A 16,633-nucleotide genomic window follows, 5' to 3' on the forward strand; every position below is an offset into this window, starting at 1 on the left:
TTTTTTTTTTTTCTTTTTCAGATATCTAGAGGGGATGTCCAAATAATTCTTCTTCTGGGAGCTGCCTTGATTGTTTTTTCACGAGGAAATTTTCCAGGTTATAATTAGGTAGAATTATGTCACTCTAGCTGCCCCTGCTTGTTTTGAAAATGCCAAAATACACTAAGAAGAGCTGCTGCTTCTACATCATGAGTGCCTACATGGGGAGTTACACGTGTGACATTACAGAAATATAGCCTGTATTGCTCAGTTGTGCTGTAAATTCCTGCTTAGCCCTTAGACTCAAGCCACAGCGTCCTCGTGGCATTACGACCTGAGGGCTTAAATGTGGTTTCAGAAATGTCGCTTCACATGGCCGGCCTTTGCACAGACACTGTTCTGTTAGAGCTCCAGAGAGAAGGTTGAGAGGGGATTTTGGGAGGCTGACAAACCCTTTCCCTTGCTGTTTTGTCACTCAAGAGAGAAATTCTTTCAGAGATGATTTTGATGCCCTTCACACTGATCCACAATGCCCCGCTACCAACCTTTTCTCTGTTCAGATCAACACAGAGGGGGGAAAAAAAAAAGAAAAAAAGGGACGTGAGTTCCTACCAATGCAGGCGGTTGCAGAAATGGGAGTGACCTAATAGATTTAATGGGAGGAGCGCTGGCTCCTACATGTAGGGATTTTCCCTGTGACGGGGAGCTTCAAGATAATCTGCCTGGGGATTCCCCAGTCTGCCTCCAGAAATATCACTCTAGAAGCAGTAGCAGTTTCATTCTGCTCTCACAGTCTGTCCTGCAAAGAGGCACGCTGCTGCTGCTCTGTGATTTGAAGCAGTAAACGCCATGTCTTTGGTAGTCTACGCTCTGTTCATTATCCTGTGCAATGGTAAGTGGGGAGCTTTGCATTTTTCTTTCTGGTCTTTCACATTTATTTTGTGGGGATATGTTTTGGGAAGACAGGAAGGATTACCTAAGCAATCTCTTTTAAAGGCCATGTGTACCTGTGCTTTGCAGTTCGGTGCTTGATCCATGGGGCTTCTGTGGTGGTCCCAGGTGTTGCTGTAAGATGTGCTGAAGAAGCGCTGCTGCCTTGTAAAGTTCTTCGGGACTCCTCAGTCACCTACCAGACAGCATCTTGGTATAAAGTAAGAAAAAAGACTAAGTTACTTGAGATTATTTGAGCAGTCTGCTTTGCTTTCCTACCTGATACTGGCTTGTCTTGTACAAAATGGGTTACTTTCTGAAGAGGCATCCACTGTCAGTGCAGCAGAGATAAGGTAGCAATGAAAGCAGATCACGGAGAACAGGCGTCTTCCACGTCACTGTAGACAGGCTATTTGAGTGTGATCCCTGAATTGCTCTTGGGCTGCTTCTCTATCTAACTATTGCTGGCTTCCAGGAATCAGAATTCAGGTGATTCCCCACGTACAGCCTGCCAAATACTACTCCAAAGAGGAGTCTTTCCAGGATTTTTTTTCAGAGCAAAAAATGGTATTTAAACCTTGCAACATCAATGATGTTGTCCCTTCATTAATCTCCCTGAAAACAGGCGCTAATTTTTTTCTTTGAAATAGAAGAACTGAACAAGTACTTGCTGTTCTTTAGGAAGATTTGACTAGTGGGGGTGGACATTAGGGCAGGATATGCAGAAGGCACAAGGAGAGAGAGAAATTCTGAGTTATCTCATTGCAGTCACAAAGTAAAAGTTACATTTTTACCACCCTGATTCAGAATTCCATCTCCAAAGCAGGAGAGCCGTGCTGACCACCTATTTGCAGGAGGGGCTACAAGGATCAATTGGCTAATGAGCAGAAAAGTCATGCTCAACACTTTAACAATGGAATTTCGCATAGAAAGAGAGGCAGAGTTGCCCAGTGGTTGAAGAAGGGGCTGTTGACTTGCTGTATGGGACCGTGTATTTGCATCTCAGTGCATAGTTTCAGCTTACGGTGTGAGCCAAATTAACAGGAGAAAAAAGAAGGTTTTGTTCTCCCCCATTCACCACTGCCAGCCATGCACTCCTGCCGCTTACCATGGGCCAGTCCTGGTGGTCCTCTGGTTGCCTATTAAGTCAACTCTCTGTTGCATGTTATAATACTGGAAAATCAATCTGTGAATAAAGATTTTGTGAGCTACTAGAGCTGAATTACTTTCCTATGTGATGGGAGAGCAGTGGAAGGGAAGGGAAAAAACCCTTTTTTTGGTGGGTGAAAACTGTTAATTTATCTCTGCTAGAACATAAAGCCACAGCCTTAGCTTCCCCAGCAGTTTGGTCAGATACAGTTTTAAAATTATTCCCTACAGTAAACCAACAAACGGTGTTACTAGATAGGGCTTCTGTGGTTGAAACTTGCACTGCATCCGAGTTTCAGTGCTGGTACAACAATGAGCATCTGCCTGCTGACTAGATGGCAACTGTAACCCAAAGATACCTAACGTTGAAAGACCTGTTTCGAACATCTGGCTACCAGCCCATCAGCAAGAGCAGCATCTATAGTCTCCTTCTTTTTCCAAAATGCTGAACTAAGCATGGGTGGGAGACAGATAGGAGAGAATAATGCATTTGGTTGAACATTACTGTGGGAGCTGGGATAGGTGTCAACTTATACTTTTTTGCACTTTGCTTCAAAAGCTGGATAAAGACATGCATTTTCCATATAGATACATGCTAATTATTTGAGGCCCCATGTTTCCCACAGAGCCTAGGCAGGGCAGGGAGCTCATTGCAGGCAAACCATGCAGTCTGGTGGACCTGGAGGAGTTGAACAGAAGTGGTAAGGGGTGGGGGGAGGAATAAACAGAGAGGTTGACTGGATCCCTGAAAATTCTCCCCCAGGCCAGTATTGGAAGTCAACAAAAGCGAAAACATTTTCAGCAGGCTGAAGTGTGGGGATGCTCCAGAAGCATGTCCTTCTGAGTTCAGTGGCAGCTGAGAGGGCCAGACACCAAACAGGAGACAAAAGCTCTGATGAAAGAGTATAAGGAAACCCTGTAAACCCAATTCTGTGCTGTCTCATAGCTCTTTACAGTTCCACCTGGGCACAAAATGACTGCACATGCAGGGCAGGGTGATATTTGATGATGCCTTTTGTGTGTGCCCCTTCCTCGGCAGCCCTCGCTAGTGCTGCTTCCCTTTGCAGCAGTCAGGATGTTACAGCCCAGACTGCCACAGCGTGTCCCCTGCCCTGTCCCACCAATCTCCTCTCCCTCCATGGTCTCCTTGCTCTCCCTGCTTCATTCATTTCACTCAGGAAAAGACTGTTTTTCCAGTGCCCATCATGACAGGACCTCATGCTTTTTTCTCTGCTGGCACTGCTGAAACTACTGAAACTACAAGAAGTAACAAAATCTAGCCACTCTAACAATCTTCAGCTCTTGCCACTATCCTCAGGGGCTGATGGCATCAACCATGGTACCGCAGTCTTGTGGTTACTCATCCCAGAAGAGAGATGGGAAGTGGGGACAGGCAGTTAACGCCACTCTTGATGATGCTAGCCCAAGCCACAGTCACAGCCATATTAGGAAAAGCACAGCTCCAAAGCTAAAAAGCCTGACTCTCAGCAGGAAAAAGTAATTTAGGCTCAGTGTTTTGTGCTGGAGAAGCAATACTTTTTTGACTTGTGGGGCTAGATAAATAGGCAGCAGCTTAAAGCTTGCTCCTCTCCTCTCCTCTCCTCTCCTCTCCTCTCCTCTCCTCTTCTCTCCTCTCCTCTCCTCTCCTCTCCTCTCCTCTCCTCTCCTCTCCTCTCCTCTCCTCTCCTCTCCTCTCCTCTCCTCTCCTCTCCTCTCCTCTCCTCTCCTCTCCTCTCCTCTCCTCTCCTCTCCTCTCCTCCTGTCTTTTTTGGCTGTGTGCTGCTGTCCCCACCCAGCGAAAGGAGGGTGGGGGAAGAGCGGAGTGTGACTGGGTGACCCGACATAGAGAATTAATCTGTTATTTAAAAAACAACTACTGAAGGATTAATCAATAAACACTACGTGTACCCCCAAAGGGCTAATTAAAAGGTAATTCCAACAAATGGTATGAAATTTCAGGCTGTAAAGTTCAAGCAGCTGTTAGGCTAAATCTTTTGTATGAGGACACTTTGAACTGTGCAGTAAATGCAAGCAATTAACCTTTGCTTCTGCTGCTTTAAAAAAATGATGGCGACAACGTTACGGTGCTGCATGTGCAGTTGTTTGCGCAGGGCGAACGTTCAGCAAATAAACCCTTCCATCCCACTGGCACCTCTGCATGCTCTGGCCAGTTACGGGGTACTTTTAAATAGTTTGTTATGATCTGCTTAAAAAAAAAAGAAAAAAAGATACTATTTAAAAGTACTTGCTTTTTCAGTTCTGTATGGAGAAATAATTGTGTAAAGGAGTTAATATTGTGGTGTCAAAATCCAACTGGATGTAAGTGTTGCATTCAACAGTTCCTTCACTTTTGTTAATGTCTCGTACTGTAAGAGGACGTGCATGTGGTTAACTTGTTGTGTGCCCAGTATCCTGGGAGCTAATTAGATTTTTCTCATGCATGAAGTCATTCTGTGCAGAATCAGTCCGTCAGCTCAGACAAAATAATTTTTACTTAGAAATACTTGAAGTAGGCAGGCCTAGCACACTGGGGGAGAAGGTAGAGCACCAAGTCCTCTTCCAGCCTGGTACAGGTCTCATCCCGTTCACTATGTGGCCATGAAAAAGTTAGAGTGTTCGAAGGGCAACCTACATGCCATAAAACTGTATGTGAGCGGCGTGGAAGTTTGCCAACTGGGAACTGAAAAGTAGGTCATTCTTGCATAAGCACCCAGGCACTGGGAATTGTATATGGAAATACTGGTTTGAATCCCTACAGCCCACCTATGAAACAAGAATCGAGGTAATGAAACTTTACTTACCTTTCTGCCTCGTAGGGCTGTTGAAAACTGAACAGTTTCTCTTTGTGCAGCACATGGAAAATGAGAACCGCTTCATAAAAACTCATAATAATTATCACTTTATATCCAGTTTGAAAACCCAAGTTTAAACACACACAAATGAAGTCCCAGTGGATATTTTGCTATTTTGTTCGTGTGATAGCCAGAGAAGTCTTAATCTAAAACAAGTCTTGAGGAACAGGAAAGAAGGCTGTGCTTCAGTGGAGAGAAGTCTGTTAACTTTATAACACTGCCCTGAAAAATAGAAAATTCTGGCAGAATTAAAGGAGGAAGTCATTATACAAGCAAGAATAAACCTTATAGACATGTAATATTAATCGCACCTTCCTTCAAAGGAAATGACTTTTGCTAAATATGCATAGCTATTCTCTATTAGCATAGGTAAATAGACGCTAAATTGCTTCAGTCTAATTTCTAACATACCTGAAGAAATGCAGTCAAATGCTCCTCAGACATCTATTCAGCTCCAAGTAGCTCCAACACATTGATGATTCGGACAAGAAGGGAGTGGCGGAAATGATTTAATGAGCAAAACAATTCTTTTGCCTGACACGAGCTAGTGCTGGATGCCCTTAGCTGGGAAAAAAAAACCACTAAAGAGGCTATATGACTGAGTCAGAGGGCTTTTCCAGCTGGCTCATGTGTCACATGCGGTTCCTTTGCTGTTGTTTTGGGGCTGGGTTTTGGTTTTTCTTTTCTTCTTTCTTTTTCCCTCTAAAGCACAGTCAGAGTTCACTCCCATGTGCCCACAATTTATGTCTGTTTTTTTCAAATTTAACATTGGTATCTGTACATGACACTGTATAGGAACCATATGGATGCACCTTCCGCACTAATCAAATGTGAAAGTGCCTTTGTGCTGAAAAATACACCTATTAAGCAGTTTCAGCTCAGTTGTGATTCATTACATGTTGGCTAGTGGGCATTGCCAGAATTCTAGATATTTTGCTTCAGAAAATAAATTCCTTCTGGCTGTATATAGTTTTTAGATCTCTTTAGCAGTCAGAAATTTCAACTTGGCCATTATTCCTGGTATAATTTTAAACAAAACCATTTTTACAATCATCCCACCCTCAGAAGAAAATAAATTAATGTTAATACATTCCACCTTTAAACTGACATCGGTTTTGGACCTGAACCATTTTGTTTGACATAAAAATTTGCTTTTATGGGAAAAGCGGCTTATATTGGCACTTTGATTTACCTGGGAGCCAACGTGCCACCTTAGTCTGGGAAAACTTCGATGAGAAAAGGTATTTAATGAGAGCAGAGAACAAGAGTTAATTTAACAACTGCCTGCTCTTACATGTACAAGATAAAATTAAGTTTTAATTGATTGGTTGGGTGTAACTACTACAGTGTGGGTGAATTGCCTTTGTTTAGTGGCACTATCATGTAATCCTGTAGCAGTTTTCAAAGCTGCAGCTAAACCCCAGCCAGTTAGGACCAAGCAAAGTGTTCCTCCTCCTTTTTCCACCTTGTTTTCAGTTCTCTGAAAAAGAAATATTTGCTGAAGAGCACTTAAATTTTGTAGGCCCTAATTATCCCACCTATTTCTCGTAATTCATCCAGTCACAGCACAGAAATATATCAGCTCAGCGGTACTTTCAATCAAACCTATTCCATTTTAATATCCACTGGATCACCATTACTATTCTTACCAAAAAGCTCCGGGCTAGGAGAAACTTAAGAGGAATCAGCCAATTGACTAGAGAATAGATGTGGGTAAATAGCAACCTCTTTAGACCAAGTGTTTCCAAGCTTTTGGGAACTAGAATAACTTTCAATTAAACTCACTAAAATAAGGCAACTAGAGCTGGTTGCTCAAGGCCGTGTTCAGTCGCATTTTTAATATCTCCAAGGATGAAGACTCCCCGCCCTCTCTGGGCAGCCCATTCCAGTGTTCAACCACCCCTACAGTAAAAAATGTTTTTCTTCTGTTTAAATGGAATTTCCTGAATTTCAGTTTGTGCCCATTGACTCTTGTCTTGCCTCTGGAGGCCACTGAGAAGGGTCTGTCTTCAGCTTCTTTATCCCCCTGGCAATCAGGTACATATTGATAAGATGCTCCTAAGCCTTGTCTCCTCCAGGCTGAACAGTGCCAGCTCTCTCAGCCTCTCCTCATATGTCAGAAGCGCAAATCTTGAATAATCTTGGTGGCCCTTCACTGAACTCTCACCAATATGTTCATATGTCTCTCTCGTACTGAGGAGCCCAGCACTGGACCCAGCAATCCAGGTGTGTCTCACCAGTGCTAAGAGGGGAAGGATCACCTCCCTCCCCCTGCTGGAGATGTCCTGCTTAGTGCAGCCTAGGAGGCTGTTGGCTGCCTTTGCCACAAAGGCTCATGGCTGGCTCATGGTCAGCTTGGTGCCCACCAGGACACCAGGGCCTTTCCAGCAGTATGGCCCCAGCCTGTTCTGGTGCCTGGAGTTATTCGTCCCCAGGGGCAGGACTTGGCACTTCCCCTTGTTGAACTTCATGAGGTTTTTGTCAGCCCATGTCCCCAGCCTGTCGAGGTCCCTCTGGATGGCAGCACCACCCTCTGGTGTATCAGCCACTCCTCCCAGCTTTGTGTCATCTGCGAACTTGCTGAGCACGGTCTCTGTCCCAGTGTCCAGGTCGTTAATGAAGGTGTTGGACAGTATCAGCCCCTGGGGGTAGCATTTCCTCTCATTGCTATGGAGGTGATGAAAAACAATAGACTTAGCACCCGCCCCCCAGCTGATTTCTGAAAAAGCCTGTCACAGACATGACCGCTGGCCAATGGATATGCGACAATAAACATAAACTCTCATTTCCTTTGTTGTTCAATTTTTCTTAATGTGTAGTTTTATGCACGTAGGCGGAACGACGCTGCCAGCCTGCAGGTCCCCATTTCCCAGCAAAATTCTTGCTTCAGCAACCCCCAGCAGCCAGCATGCCAACGAGACCCTTTTTATGCAAATGGCTGCAGTAGCATTTCTACCGGCCCCCGCACGAGTCATGGTCTGCCTTTTGAATTTTGGTAAAGTCATTAACAACAAACATGGGAGCAGGAAAAGACCACCTCCCTTTCCTCCTCCCGCTGGCAGTGGGGAGCAGCGGGGGGGGCCGGCGTGCCGCAGCTCGCTCGCCAGCGCAGCGGAAGGGAGATTGAATTGCAAACGAAAAAGCGGGTGGAAAAATATTTTGTTGCTGATTAAAGAAGAGGAAGGTCCCTACACAAGTGGATTGCTGCCATCAACCCTCTAAGCTTGTGTGGAATTAATTAGGTAAAACCCCTAGCATTTACCTTGGGCTGGGGTATCACCTGGAGGACACTTGGCATGAATTAGTGGTGGATTATCATAGGAGCTGGAGCTGCGAAATGATCTGTCTAGTGAGAGTCTGCCAACTAATTCACAGGAGGTGGCAAACAAAGTGGCATTTTCGTAATTTTAATTAGGTTTGGGGGGAAAAGAGGTTAGTTTGAATAGAGCAAGAGGCAGAATGATGACCTTACTGAATATCTCATGGACTTCGTTTTGCACAGCTGGGATATGGGGACACACTCTGCAAATTTGCTCAGATGTTTCCTCTCTACTTAGAGAATTTAAAAAGGGAGGTGTTGATGGTTTTTTTGAGAAGATAATAGGAGGTAAGATTGCAGTGGAAAAAAGCTTGGTTCAGGCATCAGAGAGAGGGCTGCTGTGACCTCTGAGTAGGGATGGATGCGCCGCATGTGGAGGCTGGAAAAATGCCACCAGATGTCTCTGTAGCCTTAAAAATGTAGGGAGGCTGCTGGGCACACCAGCACCAGCACGGACTGCCTTCCCTGCCTTTGCTCTGCAGTGAAGGGTAGATTTAATGGAGAAAGACAGGCATGCAAATCCCGAATTAAACCCACACGTATGAACCGTTCCTCCTCCTCCCCAAATGCAAAGGCTTGTGACCCCCATCCGGATTGCGACTGGTTTCCCTCCAAGTAAAGGAGCCAGATTAGGCCACAAGGTAACTTTTTCTTCTGTTTTGGGGAAAGGCTGCTCGTGCAGCTTCATGGACAATACCTTGCTTTATGCAGAGCGGGTCTGTGCAAGGCAAAGTTATGACTGGCTTCCTTGTCCCCAGGGTCACCATCGATGTATGTGTGACAGCAACCGAGCACCTCAAAAAGCTTTGGAGGCAATAATCAATCCTATCCCTCAGTGTCCCCATAAAATAGAGAAGTTAAATCGTTTACCAAAAATCTCACCGGGAATAAGCACATGGTCAGGCATAGGATACAGGGACTTAATTTACTTCTCCCTTATATTAGCAGTGGTGATTACAATTGCATACAGAAACATCAAAGTGTTTTCTGATTCCCACAAGAATCACAGCGCCATTTACCACCCAAGACAGCAATTATTTATGCTACCAGTGAATTAAAAAAAACAAACAAAAAACAAACCCCCAAACTAATTTTCTGTGTGTAGGTCAGACCTCCTATCTGCATTTTAGGGCAATGCGAAGGGCAGCCAGGCTGGTTCTCTTTATTGCCCTGTGGGCAGTTTTAAATTTCACTGAGAAAGGGGATGGCAAGGGAAGGGAGAGTGGCAAAAATTAGACCTGAGGGAGGTCAACTCTATCCACTTAACTGCTATTGACCCACTTGTAACCAGAGCTGAGCCCAGCCTGGGTATTGGAATTCCTCTGGCAACGTCTCTGACAATGTGCAGGCCCCAAAAATGTCTAAATCTCTGTAGCACAGTGAGGTCCCTACAGCCTGAAAACCACCATAGATACTGCTTGTCTCATAGCTACTTGAGGCTGAGAGTAATAAGAAAGAGAAGCTGGGGTAAATTTACTGAGGGATTAAAAAGAAGAAGGTACTTTCTTCCCTCTTGCTGGGTCAAGTGCGGAAAGCCCCAGGGAATTACTGCTCTGTGTTTCAGTTGATGGTCTAAAAAAACCCCCAAACCTTTTTGAGAAAGGATCTGTACCGTTATGAAAATCTTGTGCTTCAGTTTGATTCCCCAGTTCCTGAAAAGTTCCACAACTTGCAGCTTGTTTTACACCATTTTAGGGCTGCAAAAGTAGCAAAGTATAATGGAGCGTCAGGGCCATATTTCTCTCCAGACTCCCAAGTACGCTTTCCTCACGCTTTTCCCCATGAAAGAAAGAGAAACCAGATACTCCTAGTCTCGGTATGAGAAAATTGTGTTAATTTTAATAACTTACAGTGTAACTGTTATACCCTGATGCAGTAGCTATACTGATAGAAAGTAAGCACCAACATGCGACCCAAAAATGTGTCTATTAAAATAAAATAATAAAAATAAAAAAGGCTTGGCTTACATTACTTATAGATTTGGTTGAAAAGCTGAGCCTTGGACTGTATGAGCTGGCTCTGGCTCTGCTGGTCCAGAGAAAGATTGAATTCATTACTCGGGAAACCTTCATAGAGGGCACGCTGCCTTGAATCCCAGGGAGCAACGTCGACGAATAAGAATGGACACGAGCTAATTCAAACCCGTCTCCCATCTTTCAAATCAAGTTAGTGATTTCTCTCTTCTTTGTGGTTCCCAGCCAATTGTCATTTTCAGTGCATCCTATCGCCCTGCAGTACAAACTGTTCTGGGAATACACTTCATTCCTCCAGCAGCCTCTCAGCAATGCCAAGGAATGTAGCTCTTCTGGTTACAATTAAGAAATTCAACATACAAATGCTCCCCAAGTGCACCAGAACCTGCTTGTGACCTTCACGCAACCGAATCTGAAGGAGTCGCGGCAATTTTTGTTCTTTGGTTCCAATAAAGAGTGGAGGGGAAGGGGAGGAGGGAAACCCCCCCGCCTCGTTCCTCCAGAGAGGCACCGTAGTCTCAGGGGTCAGCTGCGCAGAAACTGGCACAGGGAAGTGCAGTTTCCAGGGCTGCGTTCCCACGAGGACCTCTGGGCTGCAGGGTTGCTGGGAGGATGCCATCCTGTTGCGGCGTGCCTGCCAGGATGGCAGGTTTCATAGTTGCCGGCAGCAGAAGGTGGCAAGTGTGCTGGCAGGGCGAGCGCAGGCAGCAGCGGAGCCTACCTGCCTGATGCCACCCTCTCCTGGGGACACCTGGTCCCCAGAGCCACCGCTAAGCAGCTGGCTATGCTGCCTCTTGCTGCCTGAGTTCCGTCCCCGTGGACTCTCGCTCTCTGTTCGAACGCTTTTGGGGCCTCGGCATAGACACTGTGAGAGCAAACTCTACCACTGCCTTTTATCGTGTTATATCTCTACCAGGATCGTGCCCAGGTGAGGCAGATTATGAAGCTATTACAGCTCTATAGTATCTATTTATAAATACAGTGTCTATTTAAGCAAAAAAGCAAATACTTTTTGATTGTTAGCATGAACGTATTAGATGCTTTTGAGGTCTCCCTCCCCCCCAGCCTCTCTTCAACCTCTGCATTTTTGCATTTTCAAGCATAAGCCAGCTCTAAAGCTCTCTTTCCCCTAAAGCTCAGGATGACAGTGTTGCCCAAGACGAGAAATATATTTGTATTTTCCAGATGGCTGGTGATGGCGAAGGAATAGCATGGAAGGTCCTTGACGTGGAATCTCATTATCCAAAAGAACTTGTGGGATCCCTGGAGCTCTCCAATGACACCTTCTTTTCACTGAGGATCAAAAACGCGACCAGCCAGAACAGCGGGACATATAAGTGCACTTTGGGTGAACAGAGCGGAGAACGCAATCTGAGTGTCACAGTCACATTAAAAGTAACAGGTATAGTAGAGACTCTTGACTGTCCCATGCTCCCCATGGCATTTCATGAAGGTAATAGTTTAAAAATGTTTAACAAACACCAGAACAATGTAACACCTTGCTTTACATTTTAGGTTGCCCTGGAATAGAAGATGAAAAATTAAAAAAATACAAAACCGAGCTTTTCATGCTGACATGCCTTGGGATTTTTTACTTGCTGCTCATCTTTTTTACCTGTGTAAGTAATTCCCTTTCTCATAAACAAACAACCAAAACCAACAAAAAAACCCCACTCATTTTCTCTGCTAGCGCCACCTTAAGACAGCCAGTCAGAAGTTGGTGTTCATACTTAATCAGTGAGCAAATCCTTTAAACACTCTCGCGATATTTTCAAAACCAGAGGGAACTCAGGTGCATGAGGAACACAGGATGGAGTCCCAAAGAGATAAAACATTTCGCTACACCCTGATCTAACTCAAACCAGAGAGTTATTTTCCTGCACCCCGCTGCCCGTTTCTGCTTCCAGTTACTCTGAGTGCGAGCTGCTCTTCGGTTTAAGGGGACCTCAACAGCTCTTCTGGTTCGGTACTTGGGAACAGGATTTGCTTGAGATGGAGGCACAGGCCCCTGGGATCCCTTCCTCACCTATGGCATTTCCTATGTGTGGCGGCATGAGTGACAAGTTCAAATCCATCTATTTTTTGCCTCAGTTTCCATAGCTGTAAACTATTGACAACCCCGTTTCAGATGGTCGTTTTTGTGAGGCTCCATCTTTCTTGGTAAACAGATGTTTTAAGATCCTTGGAAAAGAACCTCCTTGGGCTTTTATCCATACCCTTAATGCTGGCTCGTAGTTCTGGGGAGGAGGTATTTGGGAATGTCACTTCACAGAAGCCAAACTATGCTTTGCCTGCGGTAATGTTGAAGTCAACCACTCGTGCAGAGGTCTGCGCCTCCGGGCTTCGAGGTAGCATGAGCCTTTGGTGTCAGTAAAGTACAACACCGGCTGCATTTCTAATTAAAAATAAAACCAAACCAACCCCAGCGTTTTGGGAGGTCAGATTTAACTTCTGCTGCCTATTTCGTATTTGCCTTCTTGTTTTGTTCCTCAGCAGATGAATCATAACTGTTGATTGGAGAATATCTAATTAGCTGCAGCTAAATGTAGCTTTTCATGTATCTTCAGGGAGCAATTAAATTTATGCCTGTCTCTTTTTTAGATTGACAATCCTGCCAGTAATTTGTGCCGTTCAGACTAAAGTTTGACAAGATAAGTCTTGTAGGAATTTGTTAGGATGAAAGTATGAAAGCAAGGATATCACTCAGAAGAGACAGATGCCCCTGTTCTGCTCAGTGTCCTGAAAGAATTTCAGCTCTCTAAAGGAATGTTTCCTTCCCCATACGAAAAAAAAAGTCCCAGCTGTAGTGGTGCAGTTAAAAAAAAGCAGAGCTGCGTAGTGAAGATAATCACTCTGGTGGAATTACGGGTATTTTACTGTTGGTTGAGGTCCAGTCTCAGGTATCAACCTAGCTTTCATCAAAGTTTAATATTGCCCTGATCTCACAAGTGAGCTTCATTATTTAAAGTGCCTGTTAAGTTCTTACAGGTTGCCTTGTCCTCTCTCTCCTCTAATGCAGATCGTGCCTAACCTCCACTAAATTCAACAGTGACATTAAGTTTTAGACTGCTGTCAGGACTGGGGCTTTACTTTGACAACTTGATGAAAATATTTTGGGCACTGACCTGTATTGAAAGCAGGTGGAAACCACACTTGCAAGAGCTTGGTGCAAGGTCTGTTCATATGAAAACATGCTCTGGTGGCATGCTCTTGCATGCTCTAGTGGCAGAGATTGTACGTTGTTTGGTTGGACTCGATGATCTTAAGGGTCCTTTCCAACCATGAAGATTCTGTGATTCTGTGAAAACTTGAATTAAATATAAATATCCTTTTGTGTCTAAGGCTTTTGTCCTATGAAGCTCCTTGATTGACCAAGAAACAGCAGCTTTTCTTTGTACCGTGTGCTCCTGGTGACAAATAAATGGAAAAGGTGTTATGTATGGTTAGCAAAGAGGAAAATCAATGCTTTCAACTTTTTAAAAAATTGCCTTTCATAGGAACCCTCGGTTTTAAACTTTCCTTTCTGTTTTCTGTTTCAGACATGCCTAAGAAAAGACAGTATGTCTCCCAATTATCAAAAAAACAGACCAGATATGAAACACATGCTCACCCTCATCAACGTACATGAAATGACAACTTTCCAGGATTTAAACAGTGACAACACTTGCAAAAATGGGCTTACTTCAAGTTCTGTCTAAGTTGATGTTGACAGGACCGTGGGCTCATCAGTAAACATGACACAAGCTGGATGGCTGAGTGGTATGGAGAGGAAATAAATGATAATATATGGCCTCTTTGGAACAGCCTGAAAGTATAGGTAACCTGTCAGTGACCTGCTTGTGCTGGACAAGCCTTCGAAAAGCAGTGTTGTGCACTACAGTAACTTTTAGGAGTTAGGCAGCTAAAAAATACCATTACAGCTACACAACAGTGTTATGATGCTGTTATGAAGTTGGTATCAACTTTATTTCACTCTGCTGTGCAACCCTCTTCTTCTGAGCAAGAACGCTCCTGTGATACGAAGACCAGGTTATAAGGAGGCCGTGGCAGCGCAAAGCTGGGTAACTAAGCTCTTCACTGAACTAATAGCTCTCATCTTTGAAAAGCAAACACAAAAAGTTCTGCAGTATGAAAAGCTAAGTGTGCGGGGCTGTCTCTGCTCCGAACCTGGTTCTGGATGGAGTTCCTTTACTGCAAACGGGATGTAACTTCTCATGCGTTGTTCAAGTAAACTGAAGAGGTAACTTCATGCTCTTGTCCTGGGTGGATCAAATCAACATTCACTTTTGAATGTCAGAGTGACAGGCTGGAATGTAAGAAGGGAGAGAATATTCTGGAAGTCTTTCTGGACCAAGAGGAACTTTCTATCTCTGCAAGAGAAACAGGGACACGTTTCCCAAGGGCATCTCTAGACAGGTGAATCCACAGGAAGCTTCAATGAGACTGTTAACCTTAAAGCAACAAAAATAAGAATGAAGCAGCCAGTGATATTAAGGACATGTAAAGATGACTTATTCTGTGGTTTATAAACATGAAGCCAAATGTAGGCGACATCTATGTCAGTCAAGTTACATGAGTGATAACCAAAGCAATGGCTTGGAAGAAATCAACCGTCCATAGCTTTGGGATGTACCAGGTCAGCCATGAGATATAGAAATGGGAGACGAGACGCATGAGCACCTGCTTTTGATGTTGACAGCGTGCAGTATATATGACACAAGGACAGAGAGACTGTGGGTGTTTATGCCACAACATGAGAATTTGAGCCCGAACATGTGAATTTGCAAGCACTTAAGAACACAATCTTAAAAAAAAAATAAAAATCCTTCAAGAGTTAAACTGCGACATTAGGATTTTTAATGCAGTTTGGAATTGCAGGTGGTGACAAGGAGGCTCTTTCTAGAATCCTTTGACTAATTTTGAAGCGCTGATGGAAGGAAAGCACTGCGCATCCCTCGGTAGGGCCTCTGTTAGCAGAGTAGATGTCTGCATTGGTGGAGTCCGAGGGGCTTATGACCAGAAGAATGGTTACAAGGGATATGCAATTTACTTAGAGCATGGTAAATTAATGCCACATTTGCTTTTTTATAATCAATTTTTACATATAAATGTGTGGAACATACTTGAAATAAAAGTTCAGAAGTAACCTACCATTTGTCTTTGTGTGCCACATATGGCAAATAAACCCAGAAATACTCCGTATCAATTGCATTTTATTTTACAACCAACATAATTACATCAAATAATGTAGATGCCTGATCCAGCCTCTTCTGTGGGAGGGGGCGTTTATGTGTATATAATTGATTAAGCAATGGACAATTTTATGCATTTCTAAGGAACTAAGATCATTTAAATTTTCCTCAAATTTTCACTTTGTGTCCAAAGTATATTCTAAACCACCTGTTCTCTACTGACAGGCAAGTCGTTAGGGGAAACACAAGGGTGTTTCAGTTTACCCATGGTCACTTTTGAACATGGTGCACCATCACAGGTGACCTGTACGTTTAGATGGCAGTAATAAGAACTGAATGTCCATGGGTAATAACTGCCCTAGGGTACATCAAGTTTCTCCATTTGGTCAGAAAGGCTTAATACCTGACAGTCATAGTTTTTTTGTTTATTATTTTTTTTATTATTATTAATTGCTTTTTTTAGGAGAGAGGACAAGAGGAAGGAAGCAAAATGTTCAGTTGAAAGGGGTTGATAATTAATCAGCAGCAAAGGCTGAAACACTTTTAAAATTATTTCTTCAGATGAATAAATAGCATCAGATCAGATAGGACAGAATGAAAAAAGGGACTTTGTGTAAGCAACTATGCCCATTATTTTTTCGCCGAGCCAAACTGTCTGCAATCCAGAAGATGGGGCCTGAGGCAACAACACTGGGAGTCAAATTTCAGGCCCAGCAGTTTCAGGCTGGTTGATTCTGGGGATTTGCTGTATGCCGAGCTGTGCAGTAGAAGTAATCACGTTCAGGGCCACTTAAATGCATTAAAGAGTTTAGAAGGCATAAGCAGTGAGAAAGTCTTATGCCGAGATGCTTGACTGAATCACAGAGCTGGAGAGAAACAGGCAACGTCCTAAAGTGATGAAGGTACTTGCACATCTGGCACATAAAGGATGTAAAGAAACTCTTGTGGCATTGTAGGACAAAACCTAACATTAGCTAGAAATATTAAGAATAAAAACCAGACAACTGAACAATAAAAGCTAACATATCACAGCAACTTCAGCACTAACAAGAAAGAAAAAAAAAATTAAAAAAAAATCATATGTGGGCTGGAAATCTTACAAAATGAGCTACACATTTTTCAACATAGTATCTCAGAACAGACAGTCTTTTCCTTGCAATATGGCCCAATTTATATTTCGAAATTACTGCCTCAGCTAGCTTGGCGTACAAGGGATGAGCCCATGCACACGTTCTATAA

At 43.8% G+C, this 16,633-nt stretch overlaps 1 protein-coding gene across 2 annotated transcripts; it reads left to right on the forward strand.

The window, feature by feature from the left end:
• Positions 1-649: 649 nt before the first annotated feature.
• Positions 650-15,386, forward strand: CD83 (CD83 molecule). Of its 2 annotated transcripts, none has more exons than XM_063323953.1 (5): positions 650-871; positions 976-1,130; positions 11,388-11,604; positions 11,718-11,821; positions 13,742-15,386. In XM_063323953.1, the coding sequence occupies exons 1-5, from the start codon at positions 829-831 to the stop codon at positions 13,898-13,900; spliced, it is 678 nt and encodes a 225-aa protein (XP_063180023.1). In that variant the 5' UTR covers positions 650-828; the 3' UTR covers positions 13,901-15,386. The 2 variants fall into 2 exon arrangements, with proteins under 2 accessions (XP_063180023.1, XP_063180024.1); XM_063323954.1 differs by having other exon boundaries at positions 1,000-1,130.
• Positions 15,387-16,633: the final 1,247 nt, after the last annotated feature.

Source organism: Chroicocephalus ridibundus, chromosome 2 (genome assembly GCF_963924245.1).
Source record: "Chroicocephalus ridibundus chromosome 2, bChrRid1.1, whole genome shotgun sequence".
NCBI lineage: Eukaryota > Metazoa > Chordata > Aves > Charadriiformes > Laridae > Chroicocephalus > Chroicocephalus ridibundus.